General features: G+C 44.3%; 1 protein-coding gene across 2 annotated transcripts in view; it reads left to right on the forward strand.

Annotated features, from left to right (window-relative positions):
* NSMF (NMDA receptor synaptonuclear signaling and neuronal migration factor) overlaps positions 1-17,840 on the forward strand; it is a 37,693-nt gene extending 19,853 nt beyond the window's left edge. For both annotated transcript variants that reach the window (XM_036750392.1, XM_036750393.1), the window contains 6 exons: positions 10,030-10,063; positions 10,341-10,411; positions 10,638-10,717; positions 10,981-11,083; positions 11,349-11,424; positions 12,332-17,840. In XM_036750392.1, coding sequence (XP_036606287.1) covers positions 10,030-10,063; positions 10,341-10,411; positions 10,638-10,717; positions 10,981-11,083; positions 11,349-11,424; positions 12,332-12,429 — 462 coding nt within the window. In that variant the 3' untranslated portion in view covers positions 12,430-17,840. The remainder of the gene's footprint in view (positions 1-10,029; positions 10,064-10,340; positions 10,412-10,637; positions 10,718-10,980; positions 11,084-11,348; positions 11,425-12,331) is intronic.
* The last annotated feature ends 1,130 nt before the right edge of the window (positions 17,841-18,970 follow it).

The following is an 18,970-nucleotide window of genomic DNA, read 5'->3' on the forward strand; positions in this document are numbered from 1 at the left end:
CTACCTCACTGCTTTCACAAGCCTCTAAATGTCTTTGACCCCTGACCCCTAACTTGAGGCCCCAAGCCTCCTGCCACCTAAATCTGTCTGACTTCCTGGGCTTACAGACCCGGCAGCCTATATCTTTAATTAATATCCACCTTTCCTGCTGCTACTGTATCTTGAATCCTAGTTTCAGCAACCACCTCCACCTCTCTCCTCTATCTTCAGACCACAAAATACATTTCCTAGGGTTTATTCACAACAGAAAAGATAATATACAAATTCAGAGATAATCCACCAAGGGAAAGGATTTGTCAATCTGAACTGACTAGGGGTCTCTGGGGGTATCTGAGACAAGACAGAGAGACCACCCAACTTTGTCAAAACTGAAGAATCCTAACCAGTGAGACTAACCCCAGCCCCTCCCCTGGTGACTCATATTGGAATAAATCATCTTTTCTGAGAGATAGCTTTTATATTTTAAAAAATTGGCCATATTAGTCTCCAGATCATAGCTTCAGAGCTAGAAGGAGACCTTATAACTCATATAGTCCAATCCCTTCATTTTGCAAGTGAGGAAATTAAGGCCCAGATAAATTAAATGACTTGTCCAAGGTCTCACAAGTCATAAATGGAAGAACTATAATTCAAATCCAAGTCTTCAAAACCAGCACTCTACCTCATCATTGCTGAGAACTTTGGCAAAAAATTAAAGACTCTGAGGGTAAAAGCATAGGGACTTCAGAAGAAAAAGATGGGTTTAGAAAGTGAACATCTAGTTAACATGGTGTCTGAAAATGGGATTTGGATTTTAGGCCATGGCTTAAAAACACAAGAATGACAAATTCTTGGCCAGGAATTGAGTGTACCTAAAGAGGGCTGGTGTGTGTGTATGTGTGTGTGTGTGTGTGTGTGTATAGTGTGTGTGTATATATATATATATATGTATATATATATATATATATATATATATACACACACATATATTTGCCTGAAGTCTACAAATTTGAACCATCAGTAAGTCAGCCAATAAATATTTATTAAGTGCCTACTCTGTGCCAGGCACAGAGCTAAGCGCAGAATTAGAAATGGAGGGAGAAGGAGAAAACTTCTCATACGTACCAAGCCAGCTACCACAGAGAAGAGCAGGTATAAGGGAGATAGAAAAATGCCAGTAGAAAGTACACAATATCCAAGAAGAAAACTAGCAACAGAACGCATAGCTGCAGATACCGGCACACAAAACGAGACAGATGCATCTTCATAGTGAAGAATGAGACCTGATGGGATGAGAGAGATGGATGGAATATGCCTATGGAAAAGCATACTTTGTTCAAAAGGAACAAAATAATAATAAGAAGCACATGACAAACAGATTAAAAACCTACCGAAATACTTGAGAAATAATCAGACATCACTTCTATGAGCAAGAATAAAGGCAATAACAAGTTAACACCATTCAATTCGTCTAATGTAGCAAAAGGTGGCCTACTTCCAGACAGAGACTACAGAATGCCGAAAATCGTAGAGTAGAATTAACAGGCCCTCCGTGGGCAACATCTGCATGAGCTCAGTTGAAGCATTGGACAGATGGCTTGAGCCATTTAGGCTTGTGAAAACTGAAGGAATTAGGATGGCAATTCAGGGCCAAGTAATTGTAACCAGAAACTACAAACGAGACATCCTCAAGGAGCCCAGACCTAATGACCAATGTAGATTGGCCAGGGAAATGATGGAGATGGTGTGGCACAGCACTGCAAACCGTAAATATTTAGCATGTTATCGAAGCCCTGGCAAGTCATCACCTGGTGGCAGAAGCACATCTTTCATGGCTCAACAGACACCAAACTTCCATACCTCAAAATATCTTAGAGAATTGAGCCAGTAAACTCACAGATCAAACTGTTACCTATAATAACCTAAACATAACACTGATTCATTTAAAAATGTTTTTGTTAGATGCCACCATCCCAAATTCATAATCTCCAAGCTACAAGAAACAAAAAAGATTTCAAAACATAGACCTGGCTAAGGAAATCAAAATCATGTGAGAACCAGATAAGGCACATATCATCCCTACTGTCCTGTTTGCTACTAGAGTTATATCAAAGATGCTTTCAGTGAGCTTGCAAAGGATGAGCTTCTATCAAAATAGTCTCATTTTCAACGACCGAAAAAAAAAATAGTTATTCTATTCACCTGTGCCCTAACCCATAAAACATCGAGCTTTCTCTCATCCAGGGGCAGAAAAGCTGATATATTTGATTTGTCACAATGATAATTTCATTTTTCAAAAGGTAAAATAATTATAGGATAATGACTTGACCCAGGACTGTGTCTATCTAGACCCCATGGGAAAAGAGGAAAACAAAATCATGACAGCTAACATCAAAAGTTTGTAAAATGCTTTACAAAAATTGTCTCAGCTGATCCTCACAACAACCCTGTGAGGCTATTTCTGTTACAATCTCCATTTTATAGAGGAAAGAACTGAGTCCAGGAGACATGAAGTGATTCCCCCAGGGTTATGAAGCTAATATTTGTCTCAGGCAGTATTCAAATTGGGGTCTTCCTCAATCCAAATACAATGCTCTATCCACTAACCCATAGCTCACGTGGAAGGGTGAGCAGGGAGGGAGAAGCATGATGGAAAGCACTCAGATAAGGATCATCAGAGGGGGAAACAGAAATGATACTGTCACAGGAGTATACTACAGACCGCCTGGAAAGAAGAAGGAAGTAGATGAAATCAGGAAACAGATCACAAATCCGGCATGGTAAAGCAACAATAGGAAACTCCAACTACATGGACATCTGTCAAAGCTTCCTCTCCTTCAGAGGCAGAAAAGCTGATAAATTTGATTTGTCATAATTATCACTTAATTTTTCAAAAGGTAAAGAAACTGATAAAGGAAACTGCTTATCTGAGCCCAGTTCGGCCCTGTGCTTTGAAAGAAACTAGAGACGCTATGAGGGGGAAATGAGGAGGAGGAGTACATTCCAGCCATAGGGATCATGTGTGCAGAGATACAGAGGCAAAAAGATGGAATATCATGTAGAAAGAACAGCTAGCAGGCCAGTTTGACTAGAAATGGAGAATCTGTGGAGGGAAGAAATACGACACAAAATTTAAGAAGGTAGATGGAAGCCCTATTGTACACAGCCCAAAGTGCCAAGGTAAGGATTTTTTTTTTGGTTCCACAGACAATAAGGAGCCACCAAAGATTGGACGGTGGAATGGGGAAGTGCATAACACGATTAGATTATTGTTTAGGGAAGATCAATTTGGCAGCTGCATATGTATGTGCAGGATGAATTGGAGAGGAAGAAACTGGAGGGAGGGAGACCAATTAGAAGATTATTGAAATAGTCTAAGTTAGAGGTAACAAAGGCCTGAACTAATGTAGAGGCTGTGTGAGTACAAGGGAAGGATGAAAAAAAAGTTGTAGAGGTAAGGTCAATAAAACTTAGCATCTGGCTGGATTGGATATGGGAATGGAGAAGAGAGAAAAGCCAAGGATCACGCCAGGCTTGTGAACCTGGGTGACTTGAAGAATGGGGTGCCATCAACAGAAACAGCAAAATCTCAAGGAAGAATTTTTTTTGGAGAGGATTTAATTTTGCACATGTCATCTGTAAAATGAAGGAGCTGGACTAGACAACCCCCGAGGTGCCTTCCAGCTCTCAATCTCTAATCCCATGTTGAGTTCATAGGGTTATAAACGCCCTTGCTCTAATGAGCTGGTCTCATAGTGAGTCATACTACAAGTCTCCTATAATGGGCATCCTCAATGTGCAGCTCAGTTACATCATTAGAGGTCATCCAGTCCAACCTCCCTCATTTTAACAGATGTGGAAACCGAAGCTCTAGGGGATGGGATGACTTGCCTAAGGCCACAGTGGCAGAGCTGGGATTTGAACTCAGGGGCTCCAACTCCAAATCCATTGCTCTTCCCAGTATACCATGTTGCCTCTCGTTCGGGTCTGAGATGCTATGAGACGTGCAGGTAGAGATGCTTACTGTTGGTTACATTCGATTAAAGTTCAGGAAATAGATCATTAGCATTGAGTAGATAGATTGGGGAGTTGTCTACCTAGAGGTGAAAACTGAATCCATGGGAGCTAATGAGATTACCAGTAAAGAGAGGAGAAAGAGAAAAGAGGTCAAGATGGAGTCTAACATAGATACACTTGGAATTTATTCACCAACTTAAGATTTTTAAAAGACAACGTACCAAAGATAGAAGGGCAGCTAGATGGCACAGTGGACAGAGGGTCGGGCCTGGAGTCTTCCTAAGTTCACATCTGGTCTCAGACACTGACTAGCTTTGTGGTGCTGGGCAAATCACTTAACTCTGTTTGTCTCCACCTCCTCAAAAGGAAATGGCAAACCCCTCCAGTATCTCTGCCAAGAAAACCCCAAATGGGGTCATGAAGAGTTGGACTGAAAATGATTGAACAACGACAGTAAACGATAGAGGCCAGGACATGTAGCAAAGAATAAAACTGTGTCAGAATCCTATAAAAATAACATCAGAAGTGCTAAAGCTGGAATGAAGCTCCCTAAAGTGTCTAATAATGCAGAGTAAGGACAACAAAGTTGCTTTTTAACTCAGATGGGAACAAGAGGAATATCGATGAAGGAGCAGGACTAATGCACCAAGTGGATGATAACAGATAACAGATTTTTTTTTGCTTCCGCTTTATGTACCAACAACATTAAAACTAAAAAAGGATGGAACCAAAGTAGTTAATACAGAATTGAAGTGCAAGATAAGGGACACAGTCAGAGAGCAACTAGCAGCCTTCAATATGTTCACATTATGTTACCTGATGGTACTGAAAGAACTGGCAGGTGTGATTTCATGGAACATCATGGCAAATGGCACAGCTATCAAAAGAAAGAAAGAGGATGTTATCTGCAGCCTGTGGGATAGTGAACTTGCTGTCAGTTCCCAGCAATATTCTGGAATATGTTATCAAAGGGATGGTTTGGAGCATTTAGAAGGGCAAAGAGTGATTACCGAGCTGGTGTATCCTACTCAAGACAGACTTTCCTGAACTATTTCATTTTTTTTTTACAGGGTTATTTGGTTAGATCAGGAAAATGCTGTATCTGTAGAATACCTGGATTTCTAGTAAGGTTTTTGACAAAGTCTCTTATGCTTATGGATAAAATGGGAAGGCATGATGAAATATAATTAGTCGAATTTGGAACTGATTAAATGACAAGACCCAAAGCACAGTCATTAATGCACTGGTGTCAACAAAGAGGGACATTTAGGGAGCTGTCCTTGGCCTCCTGTTGTTCAACATTTTTTATCAACACCTTGGGTGAGGGTCTAGATGGCCTGCTTATCAGTGCCAAAATGGATGGCTAATGCACTGGATGACAACACCAGGATTCAATGAGATTCTTACAGGCTAGAACAATGAACCAAATCTAGTAAGATGAAATTTATAAGGATAAATGTAAAGTCCCATACTTGGTTTAAAACTTAAATTGCACAAATATTATGATAGTGGAAGTCGGGCTAGATAACAGTTCACGTGAAAAAAGATCTGAGTTTTAGTGGATTGAAAGCTCAACATGAATCAATAATAGATATACACCCCCCCCCACACACACACACACACACAAAAAGGCTGATGCTATCCCAGGCTGCATTAAGAGAACCATGTGTCCAGAGTGAAGGAGATGAACCCATTAGAGGACAGGCTTTTAGCACTCTGCACTGAGCAGATCACACTTGCATGATAAGAGTACATTCCAGCACTGCCTTTTGTGAAGGGCATTTACAAGTTGTAGCAGATCTGAGGTGGGAAATTAATGTAGTGAAGGTCCATGCTATGTGAGAGTCATTTAAAAAGCAGGGGTTCTTAATCTAGTGGCTATCAATAGATTTCCAGGGGGTCTGTGAACTTTTAAAAAAATTTTGACAATTATATTTTAATATAATGTGTTTCCCTTGTAATCCTACACATTTTTTTTTCATATTTAAAGACATTCTTTCACCTTTCTGCACCTTAATTGATGGTCTCTTAAAGTTGCTGTAATTGGACCACCATGATAATGAAACTCTCTGAATGTATTTCCCCTACTGGGCAGCCATTTGGTTCATTGCACAGTCAGTGTGGGAAGCCTTGTTCTGAGAAGGAGGTCACAGGTTTGTTCTGAGAACTGTTCTGAAAAGTGGTTCGCAGGCTTCACCAGACTAAGGGTTCCATGACATAAAAAGGTTAAGAACTCCAGAGATAAAAGAATGGAGATGCTTAGTTTACAGGACAAAAAAAAAGACTAGCAGGAAACAGGTGGGTGATGCAACAGTTGTCTTCAGTATCTGAATGGACATCATTCAGAAGGAGAGATTCAATTTGGTTTTTGCTTGGCCCCAGAGGATAGAACTAGGAATAGTGGGGGAAGTCCCTGAGAGGCAGTTGTCATCTAAATGTAAAGAAAATTAGCTAATTACTTAGGGCTCCTTTAGGAGGTTTTAGGTTCCCCTTCACTGAAAGTCTCCCCTTGGTGGCTAGAGGGCTACTTATCAAAGATGGTGTAGGGTTTAGATTATAATGGGAAGGGACTCTGAGATTCTATGGCTCTGTGAGAATTCAGCATGGGAGTAAATGAAACCTTTTTCCTAAACAGTTAAGCCCCCATGCCCAACTCTCTCATGACCCTTGCCCAGACAATGGCATTTTCCCTATCTTCAGTCTTCCGCCCTGATCAAAGTGTTTCGGCTGCCTGAACAACTCGGATTGCCCTGATTGCACAGTCGGTTTGGGGTTCTCCAGCCATCTTGCCTTTCTAATCACTGACTCCCCAACCTCCCTTTCTGCCACCCGGGGACAGACAGGGGAAAACACAAGCCAATAAGTGGGACAGCAGTGATGAGATAACGAGGTGAGGAAATCGCTTTGGTGCAGCTCCCTCTGCCCCAAGTTCACAGAAGGCAAACCTTCTCCTTGGCTTCCTCATTTCTAAAATGAGGATGATAATTGATACCCTCCCTGCTTCACAGAGTTGTTGCTGACTCCACTGCACCTCAGCTCAAGAAGAGGCTGGCCTGGATTTCAATTTTCATTTCAATCAAAATCAGACCTCCCCTAGTCCTATGGCTTTTCACTTTTGTTGATTAATGGACCCCTCTGGAGGGCTAGTGAAGCATGCAGACCCCTTCACAGAATCGTGTTGCTAGATGGTGCAGTGGATGGAGTGTTGGGCCTGGAGTTGGGAAGACCTGAGTTCAAATCCAGCCTCAGACACTTACTAGCTGTGTGACCCCGGACAAGTCACTTAGGTTCTATCTACCTCAGTTTCCTCATCGCAAAATGAGGATAATAATAGCTCCTACCTCTTAGGGTTGTTGTAAGGATCAAGTGAGATAATAATAACTGTACAGTGTTAAGCAAAGTGTACTATAGTGTATGGTACAGCACATGACACATAGTATTATATAAATATCATTATTATACATGTTGGGATTTCCTTAACTTTGTAATCGAAGGAAATCCTAAATTTCAGTTAAAGGGTAGAGAAAAGTAAAAATATAATTTTTTCCTCATTCAAGTTTTTATGGATCCTCTGAAATCTATCCATGGTCCATGGACCACAGGCTAAGAACTACTGCTGTGGTTAGCCTCCCTCATTTTACACATGAGTGAAATATTGCCCAGGAAAATAGAAGAATCAAAATTTGAACTTGGGTCCTTGGGCCTCATCTTCAGGATTTACATAATGCCTAACATGTGGCAGACGCTGTGCTTTACAAGTTTTACCCATACTATCTAATTTAATGTCATCCTTACAGCAAGGTAATTGCCATTATTATCCCCATTTTATAGCTGAGAATACTGAGGCAGACAGAGGTGACTTGCCCAAGGTCACACAGCTGGCGTAAGGCCAAATTTGCACTCAGGTCTTCATGACTTCAAGCCTGACACTCTATCCACAGTACCACTTCGCTTCCTCAACGAGCTTAACAAACACTGATTCATTATGCAGTTACTACGTGTCAGGCACTGTTCCAGGCTTTAGAGATACAAAGAATAAAGTAATCCTTACTCTCAAGGAACTCGCCTTCTAATAGAGGAGATACAAAGTACACACACACGCGCGCACACACACACACATGCAGAATGAATATAAATAGAATAAACACGATGCAGTTGAATACAAGGCAGTCTGGGAAGGAGTACACGAGCAATTGGAAAATCAGGAAAGATTTCCTGTAGAAGATGATGCTTGAGCTGAGTTTTGAAGGAAGAGAGGGATCCTATGAGATGAGAGTGAAGAGAGAGTGCATTCCGGACACAAAGTCCTGTGAGTAAAGAAGAGAGAGGCCAGTCTGGCCAGATCACAGCGTGCAGGAGGGAGAGCAACGTCCAACAAGTCTGGAAAGATAAATTGGAGCCAGGTTGTGAAAAGCTAAACTGAGAAGTCTATATTTGATCTGTATTTAAGGAAAATCACTTTGGCAGCTGTGTGTAAAATGGATTGGAGTGGGAAGAAACTTGAGGCAGGGAGACCAATTAGGAAGCTGTTGCAATAATCTAGTAGCATTTTATTTTTTCAAATTACATGTAAAGACAATTTTTAACATTCATTTAAAAAAATTTTAATTCCAAATTTTCTCCCTTCTTCCCTCCCTAAGATGGTAAGCGATTTGATATAGGACACACACACACATACACACACACGTGTGTGTGTGTGTATGCCTGTGTGAATGTATATGTATACATGCATACATACATATATACACAATCATGTAAAATATATTTCCATATTAGTCATGTTGTGAAAGAAGAAGAAATAGACCAAAAGAAAAAAAAATCAAGTGAAAATAGTGTGCTTTGATCTGCTTTCAAACTCAATTGGTACTTTCTCTGGATGTAGATAGCATTTTTCATCATGAGTGCTTTGGAATTGTCTTGGGTCATTGTATTGCTAAGAAGAGCTAAGTCATTTGCAGCCAATCATTGTATGGTATTGCTGTTACTTGTGTACAGTATTCTGGTTCTGCTCACTTCACTCTGCATCAGTTTATGTAAATCTTCACAGGTTTTTCTGAAATATACCTGCTCATCATTTCTTATAGCACAATAGTATTCCATTAATTCATATGCTACAACTTGTTCAGCCATTCCCCAATTGATGGGCATCCCCTCAATTTTCAATTCTTCTATTGCAATAATATCTAAGCCAAGAATGATGAGGGCCTGAACTAAAGTGGTAGCTTTGTGAGTGGAGAAGGGGAGGTGGGGCAGATGTGAGAGATACCAGGTGAAGGTAGAAATGACAAGCTGGCAACTGCTTGAATCCACGGGGTGAGAGAGAGTGAGAAGTTGAGGATAAGCACCTATTTTGTGAATAACTCTCCTCTAACATACTCTGTGCCTCCCTCTGTCATGGAGGCTCTGCCAATGGAGGTCAAGCCCTGGCATGCTTTACTGAGCCTGAAAGACTTCCCACACTGGCCCTGCAATGAACCTCAGGCCAGCTGTTTGAGGAAATAAATTCACAGTTTCATTATCAAGGTGGTTCGATTACAGCATCAACTAAGGTGCACAAGGGTGGTGCCTTCTGCCAGCCAGCAGCACCATGTACACTGATGAAATCACAGATCCTTGAAATGAAGAAGGTATAGGATTTAGAGTCAGAGGACCTGGGTTTGAAGTCTGACTGCTATTTACTACCTGTGTGACCTTGGGTAGGCAACTCATTTAACCTCTCTTGGTCTCAGTTCCTCATCTGTAAAACAAGGACTAGATGGCCTCTAAGGTAAGTTCCTTACAGCTAAGAATCCATGATGTAATCCCATAATTAGATGATTTCTAAGGTTCCTTCTAGTGATCTTCTGAGGAATTGAAATATAGTGTACAGGACACTGCATCGTGTGCCAGGGGAGATACAGGGCATGGGATTACACAGGGTCCCTGCCCTTAATGAACTCACAGTCTAGCAAAAGGATAAGAAAAAATGCAGACAACTAAATAGAGTATGTTTATTGGAATAGGATTAACTCTGACTCTTTCCTTCCTCTCCAGGACCATGAGCATGCAACCTTTGAGGACATCCTGGGTACGACTGTGTTCCCCTCCCCTGCCCCAGCCAAGATGGGACCTAGAGGCCAGAGCCTGTCCCTGCCCCCAGCAAAGAGAGAGGACCCTAGAGTCCAATATTTGCCCCTTCCCTAAGAAGAGGTTTCAAGTGTCCAAGAGTCTGTCCCTACTCCATACTGCCTAGGCAGAAGGAGTCTATGTGACCTCCCCGTGAAGGTGGGAAGTAAGAAGAGAACATGGGCCTTGGGAAGGGTGCTGGGTGAAAGTCAAGCCTGAGGATTTCTTTCCTTCCTCAGAGGAGATTGAGAAGAAGCTGAATATTTACCACAAAGGGGCCAAGATCTGGAAGATGCTGATCTTCTGTCAGGTAACTACCCCGCCTAGAGCCCCTGCTCATCTGTATTCCCATGTATGAGAACCCCTCCTGGGTCATGTATGTATGGGGGATGCTATGTGTTTGTATCTAGGCATGTCTGCGTGAGTTGAGTTGGAATGGGAGGTTGGTGTCCTATTCCTTGGAGGATCTGGAATTTGTCTTGAGCTCTAAAATCACTGTCATCAGTGTCCTCCATTCCTGCCCCTGCCCCTTACAGGGCGGCCCAGGTCACCTCTACCTACTCAAGAACAAAGTAGCCACATTTGCCAAAGTGGAAAAGGAAGAGGATATGATTCAGTGAGTGTGGCTCAGCCACCCTACCTTTCTCACATTCCCCCCACAAACCCTTTCACATAGGCTAGTGAGTATAACCCAGGCTCCCTCCCACCCTATCCCTTACCCCACCCTTTACCCCTTCTTGATTCTTGTAAACCACACTACCCTCATCCCTGTGGCTGGTGCCCAAAGGCCCTCCCCTAGCAAGTGGAGGGAGACCAGAACTCTGAGCTGGGAGCCCAGGCTCCTGGATCCAGAGACAAGCTTTCTTTCCCTGGTGGCAGCTTCTGGAAGCGCCTGAGTCGTCTGATGAGCAAGGTGAACCCTGAACCAAACGTCATCCACATCATGGGCTGTTACATCCTAGGGAACCCCAATGGGGAGAAGGTGAGGTTTTTCCCCTCCACCAACAACTCTGATCCCTGACCCCCAACCCTAGAGATATCTTCCAACCAAGCAATCCTGATAGGGAAAAGATGAGGAACCTCCTACTCCCAACCTTAAAGACCTTCCCAATCCAGGAACCCCCTGAGCCAAGGGAGAAACCAAGTAAGAGATTGTCTCCTAAGTCTGGAATGGGACAGTCTGGCAGATATTCCTGGATCCTACAATCAAGGCAATACACTCAGGATCCCATTTCTCTCCCTTGTAGCTGTTTCAGAATCTCAAGACGCTCATGATGCCCAACAGGGTGGCTTTTGAGTCTCCTCTGGAGTTGTCAGCACAAGGTGAGGCCCCAAATGATCCTAGCGTGGGGCAAGGTCAGGTGGGGAGTTATGGGGGCAGGGATGTAGGGGACCAGGCTGACAGGTTTCCCTAAGACCAAGAGAACCCATTGGCCCTGGAGGATGAAGTGGGAGCCCTTCTCAAGGCACCTTTTTAGTACCATCCATGGTTCTCCTAACATTGTCCACTCCATTCCTTGCCCTATCTCACCAGCTCCAAAGCTCAGAGAGACCTAGGATAGACCTACAGTAATAATTAGGATGGAACAATTGAGACTTTCTCCAGGGTGCCCACATCCAAGGGCCAGATTATTTCCTCTGGCAGTCCTCTATCTTGCCATCCCCACAACTTTCTCTGCAAGCCCCATGTTGTACCACGGGTGCAAGTGTCCCAACTCCTGGGTCACCACCTCCAGGGTCCTGTCACTGTGATACCCCTCACCCCCACCTTCCCTAATGCCATCACCATCCCACTCCTGCCTCTCCTTGGGATTAGAAGGGGTCAGAAGTCCATTATAATCTATGCATTGGAGGAGTGAGGGAGGGGCTCTCTGGAGCACCCTTGTCCCAGTACAAATGTACCCAACTAGGGTAGATTGTCTGGAGATCCACAACATCCTTCTCACCAAGGATGCTCACGACAGTCCTCAGGCGCACTGGGAAGAAACCTTGGGTATCTATCTGTTCCCCAACAGATGGGGCCATGTGTTTTGAGGTCTTCTTGAACTGACCCAATCTCTTGATTCCCATTCAACTGAATTTTCCTCTAACATCAGAATTCTTAGTTACCACTCTCTGTCTCCTTCAGGGTGAAGGCTGTGGGTTCCTGAGCAGGTAGGAGAGATTTCTCAGACGTATACCCCTCCGTATTCCCAGGCTAACTGTACCTCTTTATATCTCTTCTGCTTAGGCAAGCAGATGATTGAAACTTACTTTGATTTCCGGCTGTATCGTCTCTGGAAGACGCGCCAGCATTCCAAACTGCTTGACTATGATGACATCTTGTGAAGCTGTACAAGGAGACTCTAGACCACCTGCCGCCCAGCTGCCCACCTTCCCCCTCGACAGCCACTGATCGAGACACTTTGTTTTCTGGATGGCCTGGTCAGGGCCAGGAAGGTGCCCTCCCAGCCACGTGGAGCCCAGAGGAGGTTATGAAGAGGCCCCATTGCAGAGCTGTTCTCAAGGGGCCGCAGCTGAGGGGCTGCACTGTGCCCATTTGGGGCTAGGTTGTTTTTGGTGTCTCCTGCTCAGAATTTGCCTCAGGTCCTTCCCAGACGTTCCAGAGCTCAGGTTTTCTTATAGAACCAACCCAACGTCTGCACTAACTAACAGTGGGCTCTGAGGCCCACCAGGTAGAGCAGGTGGGGGACTCTCTTCCTTGCAGGAAGTTAAACTTGGCCCCCAAGAAAATTCGAAGGCCAGACCAGGCCTCAGCTGGAGACCCACAAGGGTCTGAAACACTTGGAAACAGAAGCTTTGACTCCTGTAGGTTTCATAGAAAATAAGTGCACTTTTTTAATCACTAAAGGGATTTAAAAGCGCAAAATGCTATTTAATTAGTTAAGGTAACTCACCAGTAGATGAAGCGTTCCAGTCTGCTAGACAGTATATTCAGGATAGTGATATATCTTCTGTAGAAATATTTAATCACCAGCAACGTGGTTTCCCTGTCGCTGGCGGCTCTGTTCTCTGTGCCTAGTCCCAAGAGCAGCTGGAGCCTGGTTTCTACGTGCCTGGCCCTGAGGGTAGCCAGTCTGATTTCTTGTATGTGTGGCACTAAAAGTGACTAGAGGATGATTTTTCCCCCTGTACTTGGCCCTGAGGTCCACAGGAGCCTGATTTCTTGCATATATGGCTCCAAAGGTGCCCAGCACTAATCATATGTGCTTTTATTCCTCCCCTTAGAATTGACCTCTACTTCACTACTTGTAGAAGGCCATTTGCCCGAGGTTTGCTCAATTCGTGTAACCTAGAAGCATCCCCCTGGGCTGTGGCTAGGACAGGAAGCCCTAGCCCCCTCATTAGAAGCTTGTTGAGGCTGTTTGGCCCAGAAGGATGTGGTCCCTTGCACAGCAAAGGGTTGAACCTCCTAGCTGCAGGAGAGACCTATTAACTTAAGTATTTTGGTAACCTCCAAGGAGGGAGCTGCCAGCCTAACAGTTTTTATTATTTGACAAGGTTGGCCCAGAGATCTTTGTGGCTGTTGAGTTCTGCATTTCTTGCATTCCTCTGGCCATCTCTGGCTCCTTTTGCTGAAAAAGAAGTAAGCAGGTTCCATGGCTCTGGTTTCCAAGAAGCTGGGTTGGGTGCTGCCTCGAAGGAGATGTTTTAGGATTGGAGGTAGCCCCATCTAAGCTCCAGAATGTTCATGAAGAATGTCTGGGACCACAGGGGAGAGAAGTGTTTGGCCTATATGTCTATCTCTTCCGAGTTACAGGGAGGCCAGAGAACACAGACTTGGTTTGGGTTGGGAACAAGGAAGGGCCTGAGCTTCTCACTACCTTATGGGGTTCTGACTCTTCAGGACCATTCCTTAGAGTGGAACTGTGTTGCTGCTGTGTGGGGGGTTTGGTGCCCTGGGGCTGGGACAGTGTATGATATTATTGAGAGAGATGCCACATTAAACCCTGACACATGACCTCCTCTATGCTGGAGCTACATCCCTCTCTATTTCCTCAGGAATTCTGTCCCTGCCTTCTGTTTTCTACCCTTCACATGAGTCTATTTGTGATTTTCCTGGAGGAAGTCACCCTGGACACCGGAGAGCCCTATATACCCTTTATCTACCCTCTGGATCTACCCCCAGTTCCTACCTACTATTTCTGCTATATCAGAGAGCTTCCCTCCCCAACACCCACCCCATTCCATCTCCGGTCAACCCCAGGGCTTGATCTGGCTTCAGCCTCCTATCCCCAGCTCCAAACTGTAACCTCTTCCATCCCTTCATTTCACCTAATCTTGACTTCATGATCTCCCAGCCCAACCATAGTAGACACACTATGGTCTGTAAGAGAAGACTGATCTGGTTTGTTTCTAGTCACACATGGGTTCCTTCATAGGCCACCCTCTCATCTGCCAATGCAAGATTGCTGTATGAGGGGTAGGCATAGCCCACCCCTCCATCCTCATTTCTCTCTGTTTCCTGGTACTAAGGGAGTGAGTGAGTATGACTGTGTACAATCCAACCAGCATCCATTAAGCACCTACTAGATGCTGAGTACTGTGCTTGTCTGGAGATACATATCCACATTTGAGGAGCAGGATAAGACACAGAGACAGATAACTAAAATATTTTGTGCAATATAATGATAAAACCAAGTATTATGTGAACTCCAAGGAGAAATGTCATCATGGTGGGGGGGTGGCAGGAGAAGGTTATTAGGAGATGACATTTGAGTACATAGTTAAAGAATGAGCAGAATTTCAACAGGTGAAGAAAGAAAAGGAAGGCATTTCAGGCTCAGAGAACAGCAGCCTGAGCTAAGGCATGGAGGTATGATGGCTCAGTGTGAGTAGACGAAGGGTAGAGAGGAATCCAATTTCTCTGAGGCACAGTATATAAGGAGGGCAGCCTTATGAGATAAGGCTGGAAAAGTAGAATAGCATGAGACTGTGAATGGACATGAATGCCAAGCAAAGGCATTTGAATTTGACAGGTTGATAATAAAGAGCCATTGAAAAAAAATTTGAGCCAAGGAGTAGCATTAACAAATCAATGCATAGGGAAGATTAGTGTGGTAGCAATGTTGTGAAGGATAAGCTAGGAGGCAACAAGTGAAGGTGGCCATTGCAACAGTTAAGTGGATGATACTGAGAGCCAGTCCTAGGGTAGTGGCGATAGAAGTAGGAAGAGGGAATGTGGTGACATTGACAGGAGTTAGCCATTGATTGGATATAAGTGGTGAGGGAGAGGAAAGAGTCAAAGATTAGCCAGAAGTTACAAACCTTGGTAGAATGGGTGAGCAGTGGTGCCACAGAGAGTAACAACGCCATGTTTGAGAAAAAGGTGAGATAGGTTTTGGACATGTTGAAGCTTTTGAAGGTGTGAGTTTAGAGCTCAAAAGAGAGAGATTTAGATTTAGATTTCAGAGTCACCTGCATAGTGGTGGTTGGAGCCATAGAAGTGAATCAGATTGCCAAGGGAGAAGGAGGCAAGTCCATGTGTGTCTGTGTGTTATTTGTGCAGCCATGCTGCCAAATGTATCCCAGTTCCAAGCCCAGGCTCAAGAACTGGGAATTGTGTTCTTTGATGCTCCTGGGGCACCTGTCTCCAATCCTGAAATGGTCTTATTTCTTTTCCTTCTTATCCCCAAATGAGACTCAGAGCAGTGAGTCCAAGAATCTTCCTTCAGGCCATTCTAGCTCTGGGGAGACTTGAAGGAATGCCCTCTCCACAAGGCCCAGAAGCCGCACAGACCTCTCTTGACAGTGACCCACCAGCTCTGAAAAGTGGGTAGAATCTTTTTATCCTGGAGAAGAGGCCTAGATGAACCCATCCCAGGATTCATCTTCCCGGGGAGTCTTTGATCCTGCTTGTCCCTGGGAGATGAGGTGGGACAAGGCCATGGGACACTGGCATATTGGCACTCAACAAAGGAAGAGAAATGAGGATCCAATCAAGCAAGTATCAGGGTCTTCATGTGAATGTGAGGGCCTGGATAAACCCAGATCTTCCCAATGGCTGGGAAGGAGCTGGGGTCCATATCATGGGTCAAGACTACGGTCAAGTAGGGTTTTTAAAGCTACTATAAGAATTATAAAGTGCTTTTTCACACCAATCCTGTCAGGTAGTACAAGTATTATTATCCCAATTTAACAGATAGGGAAACTGAGTCCCTGAGATAGTACTGCAAGTATTATTGTCCCAATTTAACAGATAGGGAAACTGAGTCTCTGTGAGATAGTATTATAAATGTTATTATCCAAACTTTACAGATATGGAAACCAAGTTCCAGAGAGGGGAAATGACTTATACTTGAACTAGGTCTCCTTAGTCTCAATCTCATACCCTTTTGGACACTTGGGAAGAAATATTCCAACAAGTAGGAGCTAATATTGATAGTTGTGTCCCAAAGTCCTGGAGATGGAGAAAAGGAACGAAGGAAGTAGAAGGTTCCCTGGAGGGGATGAATTTGGATCTGCTTTTTGGGGAAGGAGAGGACCCAGGCTAGCAGGTGGTCGGAGTGTCCCTAGGGGATGTGAGAGGCTGTGTACTCTGTCAGGAGGAAGGCCAATAAGACCTTGAATGCCAACCTGAAGAGTAAGGATCTGGTGGCAGAGGAGCAGAGGAGATTAGGTCAAGAGCAATCCCCAGACATCATCCATCCCCTGCTAATGAACCATGTTCCTGCTGTGCTTCTCCAAAGTGTCACTCAAAGCACACCCCTTCCAGGCAGCCTTCTAGGATTACCCCGCTGGTAGTGTTCCCTCCTTCCTGTCACTATAAAATAGCATAGTATTATAACATTTAGATCTCACATGGTCCTTAGAGATGATCAGTGAGGCCCAGAGAGGGTGTGGCTTGTTCAAGGTCACTTAGTAGCAGAACTGGGAATTCACCCAGGGCCTCTTGACTCCAAATCCAGGGCTCTTAGGCACCATCCACCTGTTATGTCTGCCCTGATTTCCCAAACCACCCTGGACATTTAAATTCCCTCTAAGGCAAGTGCTTTGTCCTCGTTTTCCCCACTGTGTCTAGGACAGGATTCTTGCTCCACCTCCTTGGTGCTAACATATGAGTGGAAGGGCCAGAAGGGTGGAAGTGACCAGTATCAGGAGGTTCTTGGAGGAAAGGAGAAAATCCTGCTCTCATTCTGAGGATCTCCCTCATCCTGGTACAAAGAATGGCAGGGCCATTTCAGTGCCCCTAGGGGGAAGAGGCTCAAAGTGGAGTCAGTGAGAATGATTCGTTTCCCTAGGATTTCAGGAGAGAGAGAAACCAGTGAAGGATGGAACAGGGAAGGGCATAGTGGAGTGGGACATCAAGAATAGCTTAGCACTTGGCTGGGCTGAAAAGGGCAGGTGCACAGCCTGAGCAAAGGAATACAACTGAGAATGGGCAGGGGCATGTTGGAGATGCTTTGAGGAACCAAGCCTGGCATGCCCTGAACGGGTTTGATTGCTACTATGGGCAAAAGGGTGTGTCTGTGTATCTGTGTGTCTGTGTATGTATGTCTGTGTCTATGAAACAGGAGGTGACAACTGTCATCAACCAGATGTCACTCTTACTCCCAAATGAATCCATTATTGCCCCACCTCCTATCTCTTACCCAGCCCAGCAATTCCGGCAGATCTTATTTTGCAAGTTCCTAGAACCTGCATGGTAAAGCAGATCATGCTTCCCTGTTGGGAGCAATATTATCCTTGGGAGTATGTTCCCTGGGACAATGGTGGTATCAAATAAAGCCTAGATGGGACTAGTAGTATTTTGTAAAAAGCAAAGAGCCAACAGCTACCAATTTCTGTAATCGTGTCTAGCTGTGAATTGTGCTCCAATTCCCATAAAACAGGTGTACGGTACAGCCTCATTGTCCTCAGTATACATTCCCCACACACAAATAAAGCTCAGCTAGGTCATAAATGTGGCCTGAAAACTCTTCTGCTGCTCTTATAATAAACCTTAGTGAAACCTTTAATCATGTTTCCTGCTTCCTAAGAAAGGAAAAAAGCTTGGAGGAATGATGTGCCCTGGCTCTAAAACCTGCCCAGGGTTAGGCTGGAGAAGGTGATAGCTTCTTTTTCTGCTCTAGAGAGACAATAGGCCTGCCTCAGCAAGGCCCTGCTGAGCCAAGTTCAAAATTGGGGTCCTTTCCTTTAGAGAGAGCTGTCACAGGATGTTGCACAGTGAGGGCATCAAAGAGAGTAGAAAACAGCAGAATCAGTTTCTTCAATTTCTCTGCCCTCGTTCCCACACTCCCGCCATCCTTCACACCTGGGCTGGCTCCCTGGGTCGGGAACAAGTGTTTGCTGATAAAGTTGAAGAAATGTTTTCTAATGGAGGAAGCTGATTTTATGGTGAAGTTATAGTTTAATGTGAAAAGCTCACATTTCCATAATACTTTAGGGTTTGACTTGCAGGGCAGGTGATTGTGATCCTGAATGCATGAGTGAGTGAATGCATGCAGTTAATCCCAATCCAATCCGACTGTACCCAGAGTTGAAGATAAAGGACCAGATGAAAACCCAGTTCCTGCTTTGAAGTAGTTACATTCTGCTGGGAGGATCTGACATGTAAACAGAGTAGCATACATAGAATAAGTGTAGGGAACAGAAAGAGAGTAATGCACCATAAATTTGGAAAGATAAACCAGATTTGTGGAGAATTTTTAATACCAACAAGTCTGTTGTTTACAACAGAGAAAATTTCCAAGTCCAGGAAACTGAGTGAAAGATCTGAAGACATCTGCTCAACCATACAGCTAATAAGTAGCAGGGCCAGGACACAAATGCAGGGCTCCCATCCCTGAAGCCAGGCATCTTGCCAAGGCATCAAGCTGCTGCATAGGTGGATTTCATATTCGTGATCACAGATCAGTCGATCAGCATT

The sequence above is a fragment of the Trichosurus vulpecula genome, chromosome 3 (assembly GCF_011100635.1).
Source record: "Trichosurus vulpecula isolate mTriVul1 chromosome 3, mTriVul1.pri, whole genome shotgun sequence".
In the NCBI taxonomy this organism is placed as follows: domain Eukaryota; kingdom Metazoa; phylum Chordata; class Mammalia; order Diprotodontia; family Phalangeridae; genus Trichosurus; species Trichosurus vulpecula.